The 19,591-nt window shown below is 34.9% G+C and overlaps 1 protein-coding gene across 2 annotated transcripts; it reads left to right on the top strand.

The window, feature by feature from the left end:
- Positions 1 to 8,309: 8,309 nt before the first annotated feature.
- On the top strand, positions 8,310 to 13,182 carry LOC107787613 (nudix hydrolase 16, mitochondrial-like). 2 transcript variants are annotated; one of them, XM_075253988.1, is made up of 4 exons: positions 8,310 to 8,577; positions 10,553 to 10,676; positions 11,830 to 11,913; positions 12,585 to 13,182. In XM_075253988.1, the coding sequence occupies exons 1-4, from the start codon at positions 8,507 to 8,509 to the stop codon at positions 12,852 to 12,854; spliced, it is 549 nt and encodes a 182-aa protein (XP_075110089.1). In that variant the 5' UTR covers positions 8,310 to 8,506; the 3' UTR covers positions 12,855 to 13,182. The 2 variants fall into 2 exon arrangements, with proteins under 2 accessions (XP_075110089.1, XP_075110090.1); XM_075253989.1 differs by having other exon boundaries at positions 8,311 to 8,577; positions 10,562 to 10,676.
- Positions 13,183 to 19,591: the final 6,409 nt, after the last annotated feature.

Raw genomic sequence — 19,591 nt, 5'->3', positions numbered from 1 at the left:
ACAAAATATAAAGTAATATTTTTTGTACTTTTCCAAAATTAAAATGACTACAAAACATTAATAGAATTATATTTTTTTTGTAATTTTCGAATTTATATAAAGTACCAAAATAAAGTACAATTTTTGTATTTTTTCAAGTTTATGAGAAATACATAAACTAAAATTTATATATGTATTTTTGTGATTTTTTCTTTTTGCAACGAAATAAAGTAAAATAGTTCAAATGGCTATATTAGACCCAATTTCACATATTCACGCTAAAAATGGGAAAATTCTCGGGGAGGGTCAAAAATCCGGTGTCTACAACAGGTTCTGTCTAGCTCATGCTTAACCTTGTTTAGATCCTCCTTAAGGACTCTTATCTGCTCATCTCTTTTGTACAACTCATCTTTTATTTTTCCTACATTTTCTTCTAATGTGAGTTGTGTGTGATCAGCTTTCTTTTTACCAGTTCCTAATTTCAATTTTAGATTTTCATATCTAAGCTCTAGGACAATGGTGTCAAGTTCATGAACCTGGTTCTTTAACTCAGTATTTTTACTTTCACTTTCACTAGCCATAAGTTCCAGATTTTTGCACTTAGCTTTCAAAATTACACACTCCTTAGACAGCTGTTCATTTTCATTGTTTAGATCCTCAGATTCATTAATGAAATTCAGGAGTAACTCAGATAGCCTTTCTTTAGACAAAAATTTAATGTCTTTGAGATGAATTATACTTACCTCAGATTCCTCATCGGATTCTCCAATTTCCATAAGTGCTTGTTCATCTCCATATTTATCCTCTAAGTCTTCATCTGAGCTTTCTCCCTAGGCAGCAACCATAGACTTTGTTGATCCTTTGTTCTTCTTGGGTTGAACCTGTTCCTTCTTCCTATTCCTTCCTTCAACTCTTTCCTTCTTCCATTCAATTTCCCATTGAGGGCAGTTTTTTATGTGGTGATCAGTCCTCCCACACTTGTAACACCCCTCATTGGTTTGTTTTTCAGGAACCCTTGGTTTGTTGTAGCTTCGACTTCTTGAAGGACCCTTTCCTCTAATTAGGTACTTCTTGAAGTCCTTTGTAATCAAGATCATTTCATCATACTCTAGATCTACACCTTCAATGATTCTGAATGCCAGGCTCATTTCCTTCTTGAGTGCATCCATCTTCATGGTTTGCCTTCTAAGTTCATAGGCAGTGAGATTTCCAATTAGCTCATCCAACTTAAGAGTGGAAATGTTCTTTAATTCCTGAATAACAGTGATTTTGTTTTCCCAGGAGACTGGCAGAACCCTTGTCAAAATCTTCTCAACTTTTTCTTCTTCAAGAATAACCCTTCCAATAGACTTCAGTTCATTTGTTAGTGTGGTGAATCTTGTATACATCTCTTGGATGATTTCCCCTTCCTTCATGGTGAAATTCTCATATTGACAATATAGCAGTGTTCCTTTGGACCTCTTCACTTGAGGTGTTCCTTCATGAGCCACTTGCAAAGTGTCCCAAATTTCCTTAACAATAGTGCAACTTTGAATTCTGTTGTACTCGTCTGGACCAAGTCCACACACAAGCCATTTCTTGGCCTTAGCATTCTTTTCCCACTTCTTCAAGTCCTCACTAGTGCAGTCAGATCTAGTCTTTGGCACATCCACTGCTTCAGCATTTTTCTTCAATGGTAGCCAGTGGACCATCAGTAACAATGTCCCAGAGTTCATAGTCCTCTCCGATGATATGATCTCTCATCCTGTTTTTCCACTAGGAGTAGTACTGGCCATTAAAGAGTGGAGGCCTAGTAGTGGATTGTCCGTCCTAGTTTCCAGGTGGTGCATTCATCTTGATCTGTTCCTAAGGTGTTAACCTCTTCAAGGATAACATGCTCTAATACCAATTGGTGTTTTAGACTTCAATACCACACAAGGGGAGGGGGTGATTTGTGTGGTGACCAATTTTTCGCTTAAACTGATTATGGAAGAGCCTGATTCTTCTATGTGTTCCAACTACGACTGTTACGGAATAATAAGTACAGAAATCAAAGAACACAAAGATTTTTACGTGGAAAACACCTGGCTCAAAGGTGAAAAAACCACGACTTACTACTCAGTAGGATTTTTCCCAACACTTCACTAAATTACTGAGCCAAAACAGCATTTACAAAACTCTTTGTAAACCTAAGGATTAACTCTAATCCCGTTGTAGCAACCAACCTCTAACTATTGCGACAACTTCAAGTTAACTCTAACTTGAATACTCAAAGTACCTATTACAATTGCTTCTAGATAAAGCTGAAAGGTACAATATGAAAACACCTACTACAATTGAACTAGAAATAAAGAAAGACATATAAAACTCTTTATAGAGCTGGTTCTTCAATCTGGTTCATGTAGCTTCAGGTTTGCACACTGGAATCACGCTGAACCGCTTGCAAAAAGCCTTGCTATTTTGCTCTCAATTCACGTTTAACTTCTGCGTTTTTGTGCAACACCATAATGTGAGAACATCCTGCAATTTATAGAGTTAGTAGGTGAAGAAATAACTAGAGTTCTGATGCAACTCTTCCTTGGTGGAAGAGTTCTAGTTTATTTCAACTTCTAACTCCTTCCCTATCTTAGATAGTATTCTCTTTGATTAAGGAGTCCTTCTCCTTATCAATTATGCAATCTTTTCGACCAGGAGATATTAAATACACCAAGTTAAGCTTATCTCCTTCACGTGCATCCCATATACTCGAATCTGCACGTTCTTATGAACCTAAGGGATGGACTTGGTTCATGTCTGAGTTCCTTAGTCAATCTTCAAAACTTAACATTTACTTGGGCCAACAATTTTCAGGGCCAATCAAAAATCATATACATACCCGTTGTATCTCAAGTCAAGAGCAGTGGCGAAGCCACATGATCACAAGGGTGGTCAACTGACCACCCTTCGCCGAAAAATTGTATTGTGTATGTAAGTAAAATATTACGTTTTAGAGGTATATAACATATATTGAACACCCTTTGTCCGGAAATTTTTTCACTTCTTCAAATTTGAATACCCTTAGAAAAATTTCTAGCTTCGCCACTGGTCAAGAGTACTGTGAGAAGGCTCACAAAGTTTTCTGAATGATATATGTACATCTATATATGCATCATTCACAAACCAGCATTCTTATTTATCTTTTTTCTCAGATTTTCACAATTTTCTCCTCTTTTTCTCCATCTTCTATGTAATTTTTCAGTATTTATATCCTTGGCAGAAACTTTAAGATACATAATTAATTCTCACCTTTTAGAGTAAAGGTGTCTTTTCTAATCCTATCAGTTACACCGTAACCTAAATATATTTCTCCAAAAAAAATTCAGTTACAATTTCAGGCGCCACTTCGTTACAGAATTTGAAAGGACACTTCCACCTTAAATTGTGACACAAGTATATAAACAGATAGACCATATGAACTCACAATCTCACTTTTTCACAATCCAAATCCAAATCTTGTGCAACGTGAATTAGCATGCATAGGTCAGATGCACAAATGAATGAGAGCAGAGGACTACGATATTAAGAATCCAAAGCCATTATGTATTTTAAAGGTATCAGACACTGTTACTATCTTATGCTCCTGTATGATCAACACCATACCTTATTATATAAGTAACTTCATCTTTTCCTTCACTCTTCAAGTATTCCAATACCGGTCACATGGACACAACAAAAGGAGATGGACTTCCACTGGGCGGGATTTAAGTTTTCATGGATATCTTGGGGTGAAATAAGAAGAAGAAAGGAAGCAGGGGTCAGAATCTTTGTAAAAGTTTAGGTCTGAAACTACAACATTTTTGCTGAATGTAGTTTTCTAATATGTGTCCTATTCGTTTTTCTTTTAATTGGATCACTTTGAATTTATTCACTGCCAAAAAGAGCACTTTTATAGGAGAAAATGATGAGAATCGTTTAAAGAAAATCTTACTTTTAAGGATTTTGCATAAAATTAGGAAGAGATAAAATAAGAAAATATAGACAAAAAGAGGGGAGTAATCCATATATGGAGTAACAGGAGGAAAAGGAAAAGAAATAAAGAAAAATAACTAGAAGAAAAAAGGAAATCAAAGATTCTATATCTAGAATCTGTCAAAAATTGGGGTTTAATTTGAAACGGATTCATTTAGTTTGTTCCATACATAGAGTCGGCCTAAATGGGAGTTTTCAGCTACTTTATTTATCCTTTTACCTTTTACTACTTCTTTCTTTATTTTGTTTTTTAAAAAATATTACAAAATTTACAAAAAAGAAATAACTATATACAAATACATTTTATAAGTGAAGTACCTATTGATTTGGCAAGAGACATAATTTTTCTCCATTAATGTGCTATGTTAAAAATAAAAATAAAAATAAACTCATTTTCTAGCTCTGCTATGTGACTTTTTGACATTATTAGTTGGTTTATGGTTACAAGTGCTGCATATTTTAATATAAGAACTCGATATGAGTTCCATGCGATGCATATAGTAGTATAAAAAGTCATGAAGCAGACATATATTATGTTTTGTTGAGCCACTTACATGTTTGTTTCTTTTTTATGAATTTGTATTTTATTTTCTTCTTGGGATTGGATAGTTATTATTTGTAGAACAAGAAAAACTATCTTTAGCTTATATGACATATATAATCTATGGTGTTAAATTTTATGAAAAGGTGTTATGACAATGAATACCTTTGTTTTATTGCTTCTATGCACATACTTTTCCAGTTCATGTTGAAAATTCACCCATTGCATGTTCATCAAATTACAAAGATAGTTCTGGATAAATGGCATATGCTACCTTTGTTTGTCATGACACAATTTTAATTCAAATACTTGGTAAATATCAAAATACTTGAAATGTGCGTAACATTAGTAGAGACATTTGCTATCCCCAAGTCCATATGATTGTTCATGTATATTTATTAGCATTAGATTATAGTCTCCTTTATTTATATATGTCTATAACTTGTACATTGTTTATTTATTTTAATAATATATTATATTTCATTGAAAAAGAAACCTAAAGTTATTGCAAGAGAAGGATGACACATAAGAATCTTGTGACTGGATTAATTGATAAACTATAGAAGACCGTCTTTTTCAAAAATTTTGATGTATGTTAGATTTAGTGGAAGTTAAATAGAAAATATGCTTTGTGATGTCTTTTTTTTTTAATTTTTTTTATTGTATTGGGCATTTAATATCAAATATTGTCGATGTATGTTTTATGACTCTAAATTTGTGAGATGATTTTTTTTCCTTTTCCACGTTTTTAGAGACTAGATTGCTTAGGATTTTTTTTCCCGTTTCAATTTCATGAGTAGGAAAAGGAAAAAAATCGAGAAAGACGAAAAAGAAATAAGTTTACGAAAAGTAAGGCGGAAAAGAGAGAGAAAAAGGATAGAAGAAAAAAATACAGAAAAATGGGGAGGAATGGCGATTTGTCTTTTTGATATGTTTAACTATTTTTGCAAATTTTCCTCTCATTTTAGTCGAAAGTTACAATTGAGTTTTCTCTCTTTCTATATTTATCGTGTTTACATCATAATGAATGCGATAAATTAAAAGTGTAATCGTATGAAAAGGGAGAACAAGGGCCTAAAAATATAATAGAGGGAATGGATAGAAAATAAAAGATGAAGAAGCAATGAAAAAAAACAAGAAAGAATAGGAAAAATTAAGTACATAATGAAAATGGATTCAATGAATGTACACCACAATTGCCACTTAGTTATTATATATTGTTTTCTTTTTGTTATTTTTAAATTTTTTTATTTCGTAGTTCTTTTAGTTGAATTGAAGAAATTTTAGAGAAAAACAAGTCTTACTAGCTATCTAATGAAAAAATCGGCTAATAAAATATTTTATCTCTTACTATTCTAAATTTAGTTAAAATCATTTAAATTCAATGATAATTTTGCAACCACGCGAAGCGCGGAAAATTTCACTAATTTATATTATATGGTGGCCAGGAAATAACATGTAACGCCAAGCAACCTATCATATTCCAGTGAAAGGATTCTTTATTGTTCATTATTTCTACAAGTTCAAAGGGAAATAGCGGGGTGAGGAAGTATATTATTTCCCATTTCAGAGATCAAGTTACTTGGAACAACCTAATGGTATCTTAAGTATTCACACCTTCCTCTATTAAAGATTAATAAAATGGCAAAAGGCCAAATATATTCATGTGCTATGAAAAAAGATTTAAATATACGTTTCGTTATATTTTCGGTCCAAATATATTTATGTCATATCATATATTATTGATTCAAATATACCCCTTTTCTGTTAAGTTTGTCCAAGGTTACTGACATTTGATGAGGTGGATGCCACATGACATGCCACATCAGCGTCCCTATTCCGTTAAATAGAAGGGATGGGTAAAATGGGTTAGGAGCGTTGAGGTGGCATGCTATATGACATCCACCTTATCAAATGTCAGTATCACGTAGGATGAGATGTTCACATTGGGCAAACTTAATGAAATAGGGATATATTTGAACCAATAATATTACGACATTGGTATATTTAGATTGAAAGTATAACGATGGTTATATTTAAACCTTTTTTCATAGTACAAAGATATATTTGGCCCTTTGTCGTTAATAAAATTGTTCCCGCCGGGGCATGCGGGGGAGGAACTTAAGATTCACTAATGCAGGGAATGCTACTTACTTCTTTTTTGTGGTAAATAAACACTTTTATTACCAAACATGAGAAATTACATGCAACATAATTTAAACTAGACTTATAATTGTATAATTAAAGTAATGTAATCCAATAAAAAATTTGTCTTGGTATGCAATTCACACACATACATACCAGGTGGTATATATAACTTCGCAAAGTCGTAGCCCAAAAAAGATAGGCTAAGATTCAAAATCCAACTCCAAATATGTTTTCGAAATCGCTAAAAAAACCTCAAATTTTTAACCCAATTTCTGAATAAGTATCAGCGAGTCAAACATTAGTTCAACAACAAATTCATTTGACGATGAAAATTAGAATTTTAAGGTAATTCACCATTTGGAGCGGGTGTTGTTTAGATTTGTTAGAAATAGTCTAAGGAGATTGTTTACAAAATTTAAAGTCGTTTAATGGAGATTTGGACTTATAAACAAAAATTGCAACTAAAAGTTATATGCTTTTATACGAGACATGTACACTATTTATATAGGTGTATAGAAGTGTATAAGAGATGTTTACATACCAATATATAATATTATACACTATTATACTAAACTAACTTCGTCTTCTTCCTTGAGCCTCTTCTAAAATTTAACTCAAATGTACTCCAAATCACTTCAAATTTAAGATTTGAACTACTCTTGATGTTTCCAATTGATTGGAACAACACCCACTACTAGAAAAATGCCAAAAACCGTCCACATTATATTGATCGAAATCGGTCGGAAGAGAAAACCGACCGATATCGATGGGAAAATATGTAAATTGATCACAAAAGCCAAATAAAATTTTTTACACAAAGATACCGACCACCATCAGTTGAAAAAAATGGTCCCACAATAAAGAAATACTGCTATGTTTGACACATAAAAAAAATTTCGATCAATGTCAGCCCGGAAAATGGTCAATCTTTGACCAAAATCTAGTCAGACTTGCATATTATTTACCAAAAAAAGTTTAATTAAAAAAATGTCAAGTATACCGACTGAAATCAGTTGAAAATTTTAATTTCTTTTTTCCCGCCTAGGGTCAATTTTTTTTTCATAAAAAAAAAATAATTTTTTAAAATTATTATGAAGTTACCGACCAATTTTGGTCCGTATCAGTGGCCAAAATGGCCAACCGCTTATAAATTGTTATTTATAATTTACATATATTTAACAACATAATTTTTTTTTGTGTGTCTCTCTCTCTATATAATCATCTTGTTTGCTACCTTATCCATAAAATTCTCTTTCATCTTGTATCTAATATTGCTGATCACGCTTAAAAATATAAAAGGAGATCTCTTGGACAGAAAAAATCTTTATTTATTTAAATTTTTAATTTTTGTATGTGTTTGGCTAATTTTGGTAAGTTTATTATTAATGGCTATAATCGGTAAGTAGGACTTATTTGAGATTTTTCCTTAAGATATTCTTTTTCTTTTTCTTTTTCTTTTTTTCTTGTTTTTTTACAAGGATAATCTTTTTCAAGTATCCACAAAAAGTTCATAAGCGAACTGAAACAAAAAAAAAAAAAATGAATACAGTAATAATAATAAATTAAAATTTAAAAAATTGACTGACTGACCACGTCAGACCCCATGTTGCTCCGATTCATGCGCTGCTTTTAACACCCTTTTCCCTTTTACTTCCTCTTTTCACTATTGTTTCTCAATTTTTTTTGACAAAACCAAGAAAATGGGAACAACCTTTTTTGCTGTTTATGAAGAGAAAAAAGGTTGAATTTTTATAATGCAGAAAGGATAAATATGGTTAAGGGCTTTATCTATTATTGGATTTACCAGCTTTAGCAAATTTTTTGTATATATTAATAGATATTTGAATATAAATGTCTGAATTGGTAGCTCGAACGGGTCGGCATCAACAGCGATATGAAGAAGGTTATCGACTCATTGCTGGGTATCTTTCTTTTTCCTTTTCTTTATTTAATTATTCTCTATTTTGTTTGGATTTATTTTAGTTTTTGCTCATTTGGTTCTTCTTAGTTTTGGTAAATCTTTTTATTGAATGTGGATATTTTTGGTTCGAATCTAGCGGGGCATTTGTAGTTCTTTATCTTAGTTTTTCTTTTGTGAAATTTGCTTGAGGTATTGGGTTTGTGCAATTCGATTTGAAGAAAAAGTAAATCTTTTAGCTTTCTGTAGACTAATAAAGTTAGTATCTTCAAAAAGTTTGTGGTCAATGAAGTTGATGGAGAACCATGAGGTCTCAGGTTCGAATCTAGCAGGGCAAAAAGAAAATACTAGGTGACTTTGCCCAAGACCCGATACGTGTGCTCGTGGAGGTAGCAGATACCCGGTTGAATAGTCATGCCGCAAATTGTCGCACTAGTGGTGTCTGGGGAGGGTGATAGTACGCAGACCTTACCCCTACAGTGAATGTAGAGAGGTTGTTTCCACTAGACCCAGGTTGTTTCCACTAGACCCTCTGCACGATCTTGGCGCGAGAAAAAATGAAGGTCTACCCTCCCCTGACCCCACTTGTGGTATTATACTAGGTTTGTTGTTGTTGTTATTGTTGTTGTACGGTAGTGTACGGGCCCGTATACTGCCGTCATTGAAAAAAAAAAAGAATTTGAAGTCTTTTCTAAAGAGCAGCATTCAAGAACTGTTAAGACATGTTGGAATAGGCTGCCATTGTTCTCTTTAAGTGCTTATTAAAAAAAGAAGTAAAATTTGAGGCGGTAAAAGAAGAACAATGAATCTTGTAAATCTGGAATGTAGGAATTGGGTGGCCCTATCTGGTCTGAGTTAATTTTATGTTTTTGGTTTTCCAATTCAACATTATTTATAATTTCTTTTGGAGGCGACCTGTGATTGGATAAGCTTAAGATAAATCAGAATTGGGGTTATAGACTTATAGGGGTGAAATAATTTTTGTTTCCCGCTGTTTCTTCTTATATTAAGTTCTTTTGCTGATCCAATCAGAAGGAAGCTATCCTTTTCCTTCTCATTACACTTGCTCTAAATCTAGTTTTGGTTCTTATTCTGCTTAACATCTCCTTGACAATGGAGTCATAACTCAGAAGCCATGACATATAACATAAATAAAGCACAAAAAGCATGTAGTGAATCTCTCGTTATCTTCATCATCACGAGTGCAGAGTTATTTGACAGCAGTGATCAAAGAATCCAACTGACCCTATCGCAATCAAACTGGTAAGTGGTAACATGGCTCCACTGAGACAGTCATGCGATGAGATTATTCTCAGCTCAAAAGTGTGAGAAGGAAAAGCACCGAGCATTTGCAGTAACGGGGTCTTCCATGTTCTATATTGTTAAGGATAGTTGGTTTTCGAGTATTTTGCTGTTCGGACTCTTCTAAGGGTATGTTATGCAATTGAATACTTGATGTGTTCTTAGAAAGGATATAGAGAAGCAACAGCATAAGGTAGAGAAGTTCAGGAACACAAGAGAAATCCTTCCGTGGCTAGAAAGTATAGAATGTGATTCTCGTTAAAATATCCTCTTAGAATAGAAGTGTATTGATTTTATGGAGCAAAAGTTTCTTAATCTTTTAGCTCCTAAAAATTGCAGTAAGCTCAAATCTGAAATTTTAGCTCTTCAAATTAAATACCAAGCATGTCTCTTGAAGTTGTCATTTGAGTTCTTGTTGTGGTTTCCCTTTTCACGACAAGTTCAGTTGGTACATTTTCTGGCTTTTGTTTTTGGGGTCTCTTTTTCACGCAGCATCTTTAAATGGGTTTCAGTCTCCTGGTAGTTGGTATGTCGTTTGATATCTTTTGTCTGTCATTTTTTCTGCTTCTTAAAGGATTTGAAAACAGGGAACAACATCTCTTTTTAACTTCCTGGGTTTGCATTTGAAGTCAGAATAATATTTTCTCGAAACCTGTCTATTCTGAATTCTTACCAAGTTGCCGCAGGTGTATTCCGTTTAAGTTCAGGGATATGGAACAAAATGGTGGTGACGCATCCAAAAAGATAGTTGAAGTACTGATGATAAACTCAACAAGTGGGCCCGGTCTTCTGTTTCCGAAGGTGAGAATTGTTCTATTGGATTTCAAGCAATATGCTATGTTAGTTCTTATGATTAAAGTGTTTTCTTGGGCTAGCATTAAGTTACCTTATGTGACTTTATCTTCTGATGGATCTGATAGTAAGGTCTTTTTTAGCACTTTGTATTTCTACCTCATAATTAAGAGATTTGCTAACTTTCTTCCTCCACTGCGAAACTGAACCTTACCAAGTTTAACAACTAAAAAGATATCGGGTGTGTTTGGCATGAAGGAAAACATGTTCTAGAAAATGTTTTCCAATTTTCCTATGTTTGGTTGGCTTAAATATTTTGGAAAATATTTTCCCTGTGAACTCATTTTCCTCCGGTTGAAGAAAAATGACTTCCCAATCAAGAGGAGGGAAAATATTTTCCAAAACACTCTTTCAACATTCCCTACCCCTACACTCCCCCCCCCCTCCAAATCCACCTCGGCCCCCAACCTCGATCCCGGACCCCCACCGCCCTGCTCCTCCCCGGCCTCACCCATTTCGTTTCCCATAGTGTTTGCCTAAATTAAATATTTTCCAATAAAATACTTTTGCTAACTAACCAAATACTAGAAAATAAACAAGAAAACCATTTATATTCCAAGAAAACATTTCCGTCATACCAAATACACGTTCAAGTTTGCCAAGTTTTACATTGACGATTGACAAGTTTCACTGTTTAATGTTCTTGTTAAAATACAGCAACCATATTTAACATGCTCCATTCTCTTGATGACTACTTATGCTAGCTAGATGTTGCTGCATTGCGATGTTTACATGCTTCATTCTCTTCATGACTACTTATGCTAGTTAGATGTTGCTGCATTGAACCTGGTAGCACTACTAGCAGGTTATTCAATCAAAGGTATACAAGCGTGTGCGCATACTTGAACCAGTGAATTGGCATTTACAGTTGGTTCTCCTTTTTTTCTTTTCCGGCCATTACACATTTACACTTGACTTGATAGACTTCTTGTTCTATTCTTTAATTGTTCTTTTTCTTTTGTTCTGGCCTCTGTTTTTTTTGTGGTTAGCAGCACCGCCATGTTGGGGAATAAGTTCTTTATGTTCATGTTTTAATTTGCCTTAGAGCTGACAAGATGCCTATGAGTGCTGTTAATTGACATCTCTGTCTTTGTATATATAGGGAGGGTGGGAAAATGATGAAACAGTTAAAGAGGCAGCTGTTCGTGAAGCCATAGAGGAGGCTGGAGTTCGTGGGGATTTAGTGGTGAGATTGTTGTATCCTATCTTCATTTATTCTGTAGCATTTGGATACACAAATAAGTTATTCCTGCCACATGGAGGTTCATCACGCTTTAGTGGGTTTTTCCCAGATGTATTTGCATGTTAAAATAGACCACATTGGCAAAAGCGACATTTCCACTGCCTTTGAGCTTTGCATGTGGTCGTGTCTTTTTGTTGCTTAATCATCTTTAGTTCTCTCTGCTCAGAATGTTATTTTATTGTTAATGGAGTGAATTTCTTACAATATGATACTTTCTGTCGCACTCCTTTTGAGCATGATGATGTGATAAAACTTCAATATATTTCTCTCTTCCAAAGAAAGTTACTGTCATCTGTAATAAAAATAATAGAACTACAAGAGGGGTATCAATGTGATGCAGTAATAACATTCAACGAAGGGTGAACTTGTTTTGGATTATTTTAAAGAGTCGAAGCTAAAGTTCATTAACTGATCACAGTAATCTTAAATTTATCATAGTGACTTACTAACGAAATGTGCTTGTCGCAGTTTAGACTGTCTTCAGTAAACTTTTTGTTTTTAAATAAGTAACTTATATAAATAAACTTGTAGGTTGGAGCGTATGTAGACGTTACGTGATTCCCTTGTATTTTGTTTTCCATGAATCTGTGGGATTTATACCTCTTCTTTTTCAGCATTTTTTGGGATACTACCTCTTTAAAAGCAAAACACTTCAAGACGAGTACAGTCCAGAAGGTTTGTGTAGAGCTGCCATGTTTGCTTTGTTTGTGAAGGAAGAGCTTGACTGTTGGCCAGAACAGAACCGCCGGAAAAGAAGTTGGCTGACAATTCCTGAGGCAGTTGAATGTTGCCGGCACCAATGGATGAGAGAGGCCCTTGAGGAAGGATTTCTGAAGTGGCATGAGGGTGGTATGGTAAGCACAATTAACAACGACGAGGACTAGTTTTTCTCTTTACTCCTCCCTGACCAACGTTGAAGGTTTTTAGAACTTTAAGGGGTAGAAACCAATTTGAAGTAATGTTCTTTTAGATATTGAGCCATGTTTTGATGATTTTTAACTGATTCATTGCTTTCCCAGAAAACTGATGGAGAACCAGAAAGAAAAGAAACAAGAAAATTATTCCCATCTTCATCATTTTCTTGCTAACTACATCTGGTAGTGGACTAACCAAATTAGTCAGAATAGCAGATGATGCTTTTCTGTGTAACTACAATTTCATTATCTATTCTTCATTTCTTGGGACATAATAATGACATGCATATTATGAACAGTCTACGCAATATAGTATATCAATTATCTCTAGTAGGAGGACAAATAATGGTAAAAACTTACATGCACTTTGTGTTTATATAAAACAATGAATGCAAGACGTGTATCTCTTCAATTTATAACTACGGCAGTTAAATTGTTTGATTTGGTGTAAACGTAGATGAAGGCAAGTATTTACCGACACCTCTTGAATAGGCTTCACACTGTGTATGCTTAACATTTAAAAGTTGTCTGATGAATGCTAGTTGTTAGAAGTGGCGGCATAATTATCTTTATAGCAGAAATTGTAATTTGGTTCTTTAAATAAAGTTGCTGATAGACTTGCCACATATGATAGCAACCACTAGAAGACATAATGTAAACTCCGCAACATCCTTTGCATTGGAATTCTTTCTTCTTTTCTCTCTCTCTCTCTCTTTTTGTGTGTGTGTAAGATTATCTTGGACTTGTCAATATTGAAGCGTGATAGTCTCACATAAAAGATTATATTTTTAGATCAAGTGATCGCAGAGATCAATGTGGTATCCGACCAAGAGGAGATTTTGGAGTCGAGTTTCACCATTAAAAAAAAAAAAAAAAACCTTTGATGTGCTTGGCTCATGAAAAAAATCAAACTCACGAGTAATGAGACGTATCCTTCCACAATTGAGGTTGGTGGTTCAAACCCTATGAGTAATGTAATATTCGTTTTGCCATCTCCAATGATTTTTTCAATTTGTCAAAAAAAGGTTCCTACTTATTACGTTGAACATTTATTCTATAGTTTTTCTTCAAGAAATATCACGGCATAAGAGACAACATTGAAAGTAAATAGTACAGTTCCGACTTAAGGAAAATGACAATTTCTAGAACGCAAAAGTCGATATATCTTTTCGGTGTAAATGTGAAAATTAATTTTTAAATATTTTTACTTATATAATTAAAAAATTGAATTAGCTAAGTAACAAAAGGATGCAATTCATTTTTCTTAAAAGAGTATTGGAGGGATATTTAGAATAACGCGTTGTGGTAAAGAGATTTCTTTGACTCCCATTTTTTGTGGGTAGAAATACAAAAATTTCATTCATTAGATAGTACGATTAGGTAAAGCTGAGGTCCCATTGGTATCACGGGCAGTTACAGTCATAGGGTTGTTGATATTAGGACTACAATTAGCAAAAGGATTTCCAACTTCAACCAAACTATTAAGAACATTTGTAGACACGAGCATAGAACTAGTTGAGCCGATTTTGTCTTCATGGAGAAGCTTCAAAAATGCAGCAGGAGGGTATATCCAAAGTGATAGTGGGCTGTTGCTTTCCTGCTTGGATCCTTTAGTAGCCAAAAAGTGAGCAACTTTGTTTCCTTCCGTAAAGTTATGCCAGATCGGTGGGCCAGTTTCTTCAGCAGTGACCTGCACCAGTAATCAAATTAGTATAAAGTGAACAACCGTAAAGTCCAAGTAGGTGGATGACATCCGTAGCATCAATTTCAATCTCCAAACTATGAAAAGAAAATTCTTCTCATAAGCTAATTGTAGTCCAGTTCTAAGGGCCAGCAATTCCATGTAAGTAGGAGTGTAGGCATAAGCTAAGTTGTAAAGTGAGCTAGTGTTCAGAGTAAGGACTTAATAGTAGAAAGTTTGGATGTGCATCATTCCAAAAGTTCATTGCTATTAGGAAGTCAAAGAAAATGTGAGTACTGGTCTCCTCAGCACCTTTACAAATTGAACAAGTAGTGTCTATGTCGATGCCAATGTGATGGAGGTAGTGCTTAGTGGGAAGTCGATTATGGGAGCATTGCCAGAGAAGGAATTTGATTTTATGTAGTGTATTTAGTTTCCAAATCCAATAGAAATTATAGTTGGTGGATGGTGGATGGGAGATTATCTTGTAGGCAGAGTTGGCAAAGAAAATACCATTTGGAATAAGCACCCAGATTGGGATATCCCTAGTATTATTGATGCTAGTGCGGTTTATGGAGAGAATTCTGATCTTGAAGGGAGTTCAAAGGATAACTTAGAAAGATCACATTGGTTATTTGTCCAAAGGTCCCTGACTTTGAGAAATAGGTCTGACTGTTTCAACAACCCTTGGATTAAAGTATTTAATGGGAAAGCGAACAACTAATGTTTCCTGGACCAATTATCCATTCAAGACCTTTAATATAGATTTTCCAACTTGTCAGTATGTTGTTCCAAATGAAGGAGTGAGAGGTGGGATTTCTCTTATGGTTGTATTGGCTAATAAGTGTTATGACCCAAATGGAGCCTGGGTTGGTGAAGAGCCACCAAGAGAGGCTGGCAAGTGAGGCCATGTTTTTGTCTGTTGCGTTCCTGAGACCTGGGCCCTCAGCTTGTTTGGGTTGGGTAACTGAGGCCCATTTGATGTAGTGGATTTTCTTTTTCAAAGTGGTAGTGCCCCAAGTGAAGTCTCTTTGGATTTTCTCGATTTGTTTAAGTATAAAGGAGGAAAGTAGGATGTATTGCATTGAGTAATTGAGGATAGAGTTAAGAGTTGATCTAGCTAATATTGTTCTTCCTGCAATAGAAAAAAAAATTATTTTCCAACTAGTTAGTTTAAATTCATGTTGTCAATGATGAAGCGCAAGTCAGAAGCCTTAGGTTTGCGCATGAGATAGGAAATCCCAAGTATTTTCAAAAGTTCTCACTAATTTTAATATTGAGAATATTTGCGAGGTGACTTTTGGTTTGTGGGTCACAGTTCTTGGAAAAGATAACATTGGGTTTGGTGGTATTGATTTTTTGCACAGAAATTAAGGAGAAGAATTGAAGGCTTCATTTTATGGTATGGATTGATTTTAAATTGGAATAAGCTGAAAGAGTTAAATCATCCACATAGAATAAATGAGAGAATAATGGACCGGTGGGATTAAGCTTGATTGGATCCCAAAACCAATATTATCTTGGTGACTTATATATTTGGAGTAGTTCCATACATAGTATAAATAGATATGGTTACATTGGGTCACCTTGCCGAATATCCCTAAATGGATAAAAAGAACTTGTTTTGGACCCATTAAACTAAAATAGCAATTCTAGAGGTGTCGATGCAACTCATGATAAGCTTAGTGATTCACGAAGGGAATTTAAAGAAAAGGAGGGCTCAGTATATAAAGGACCATTCAAGTCTGTCGAAGGCCTTTTCAAGATCGATTTTTAAGAGGACTTTGCCCCGGCGACCCTTAATTTTTTGGAAATGGTTAATAATCTCTTGAATTATTATGGCATTATCACTAGTCTGTTTGTCTTTGAGAAAACTAGATTGATAGGGGTGAATCAGCCTATCAAGGTAGGCTTAATCTTGTTAAAGATAATCTTAGTAATAACCTTATAGATAGTGTTGCAAAGACCCGCTGGGCAAAAATTGTTGAGATTGTTTGCATTATGGAATTTAGGAATGAGACAGATATAGGTAGAGTTGAGAGTTTTTGGAACTGAAAGATTTTTAAAGATGTTGTGGCAAAATGTTAAAACGGAATTCCTGATCACATGCCAATATTTTTGATAAAAGAATGGGGGAATTCCGTCAGGGCCTGGTGCTTTAAAAGGCTTAAAGGAAAAAATTGCACGGACAACCCCAAAATCTTTCAATGGATAGTCTAGATCTGAGAGGTCTATGTTGTCAAAATAAGTTTGTGAATTAAGAATATTTTTCCATGGTGTATCTATATGGTCAGTTTGGAAAGCCTTTTGGAAAAATTCCGACGTATAATCTAGGATTTGCCCTGGGTCATTGATCCAGCTACCATCACTATCTTTGAAGAAGGATACACTATTTGTTTTTCTCATACAATTCACTACACTTAGGTAATTTTATATTTGCATCGCCGTCATTAAGTAAATTTATGCGAGACCAAATTTTTCAATAGTCTTCCTCAATTTTCAAGAGGTTATTATAGTCATTTATAAGGTCATTTTCCAGTAAGTGTAGAAAGTGGCCAGTAGGATAACATGGTAAAATTGAATTACATTGAGCCTATTAAGAATTCTATTTTTTTTTTTCCTATTAGTGTTACCAAAGATAGATTTGACCTAATCCAAAGCCGTATGTTGGAAACAGCTAGTGGCTTCGAGCAGTTGCTTCCCATGCCAAGAATCCTTAACAATATTATCAAATTCATGGTGATAACATCAAAAAGTTTCAAGTCTAAAAAGTTTCTTATTAGGGAGAGGGCTAGGTTTGGTAAAGTTCAGTAGTAGAGGAGTATGGTCTGAGTGTATTCTAGGTATGTGAATAATAGAGACATCAGGATATTGGTCTAGCCAAAGAGAATTAGCACGATGTCTATCTAGTCTTTCTAGAATAAGACCATTGGAATTAACTCTACGATTGGTCCAAGTATATTTTGCTCTTTTAAAGCCTAGGTCAATTAAGTTGCAATAATTCACACAAGACCAAAAATATGAGGAATATTTTGCTCCTTTAAAACCTAGGTCAATTAAGTTGCAATAATTCACACAAGACCAAAAACATGAGGAACGGTTAGTGTTAATGGATCTACCACTTTCATTTTATGAGAGAATTTCATTAAAATCCCCACCCACTAGCTAAGGTCCATAGTAAATGTCCACTATGGAGCACAGATTATTTCAAAGGTTATTACGGAGATTGAGTGAATTACTAGAGAACACAAATAGTGAACTATTATTATGGATGCTATGACGCCTTGCAATATCCTTTGTTGTTTCCATATGGACAAAATGGGTGGCATTGTGGTATTAAGAAAATTTCTAAACCAAAAAATATTCGTGGAAGTTATACTCATGAATGTCAACAGTTATCGAGCATACAAAATCTTTGCTCTCTTGATTCATATCTTCAAATGGAGCAACCATGCAGGGATTATGAGTACTAAGTCTCTAAAATTTCTTTTAAAGTCATCACTATTAGCACCTCTAATATTCCGCACTACAAGAATCATTTGTCTATTCATTAAAAGTTGGTTGGTGTTGAAATTGGTGTTCCCCAGTCCCTCCTGTGAGAGTTGAGTGAACTTCCTCAGAGAAGGGCTCAGTACTACTGCAAAGTTCCCGTTGCTTTGAGGATTGGATGTCAGATCTCGATGGAGCATTTGTAAAGAGCTAATGGGCACTTGAATATGTACTCCATGTCCGTCATCTCCTAGAATAGCATGAGAGATGCTTCTTTGATGCTTGGAATTTTGATGAACGATCCCTTGACCTATGGAATTATTATTTCCTCTACCATCTCTTCTACTATCTCTTGATCTTCTTGTTCTTGCTCGTTGTGAGTGTGTTGTTGGTTGTGGATATCTAGAGGGATCGGATTGTGCTGTGGGATTGTTGCCATGGATAAAAGATGGGGTTGTCCATCGCTTGATTGACTGGAGTAAAGAATAGGAGTTGGTAAAGTAACTTTATGTTGTTGAGGGGGTTGAAGTGATGTGGGAGATTTCAGTGTGCTCGCATGTTGCAAAAGAGGGCAGGAGCTATTGTTGGGGCTAGTGGGTCTAGGATGTTATCTAGCCACATATGGTTTATGTAATTCCCCACGACTAGTGCCATATCTTCCAAAATTAATTGTGCCAGAAAGTTTGGATTTTAGAGAACAATTTATACCTCTTGACCATTGATGGTCATTGGGAAGAAGGTTGCGTGTTTTTGTAGCCCCTGCTCTATCCAAGTCTGGGGGTCCTGGTAGGGAAGAAGGGGTGGAAATACAAATGTTGGGGGATGGAATGGAATTTCCGGTAGGAATGAGGGAAGTGAGCCATCATTTTCCTTAGCATGAAGGTTAAAGGGTTCCTGTTGTGATTGAGATTGGTTTGAGGATTGTTAATGGCTATTTGGAGAGGAAGATATAATTACTGTGGTTGAGTGTGTATTTGATGGTAATAATTGCAAATCTATTGAATTGGATTTTGCAAGCATGAGGGTAGAGGAAGCTTGATGAGAAGGATTTACATTGATTGGGGAATTTATTTTTATTGACACTTGGCTAATTCCCTTTGCAAGGTGTTGTTGATTATTTTGGACGATGGTAGGGTGCTAACTTGCGTATGGTCTATATCAGTAAGGTGATTTGCTAGCAATGAGTTGGCAAGTAGATTAAGGATTGAGTAAGTGCATGCATTGAAATTTCCACGTGTACGTTTGTTACTGGCTGAGCTTTTGGAGGAGAGTGCCAGTGTTGGAGTTATCGAATAAGGTGTGAAGGAACACGTTAATCTAAACATATTAGATAGCGCGTAAATCGTAAAAAGGAAACTTACTTGTTCTTCGTGAAGCAGAAGCAAAAATGGATTGAACCGCGGCTGGAATTATTAGTCGGCGGTGATTGTCACGGTATGTTGGAGCAACCCTAATTCCACAGTCTAAACCCTTGTTTGGATTGAGAGAGAGAAAGAGCGCGTGGAAAAATACTGCTTAGAGTCTTCTTTGTGTACAC

Source organism: Nicotiana tabacum, chromosome 5 (genome assembly GCF_000715075.1).
Source record: "Nicotiana tabacum cultivar K326 chromosome 5, ASM71507v2, whole genome shotgun sequence".
NCBI lineage: Eukaryota > Viridiplantae > Streptophyta > Magnoliopsida > Solanales > Solanaceae > Nicotiana > Nicotiana tabacum.
This window is presented reverse-complemented; position numbering and strand designations above follow the sequence as displayed.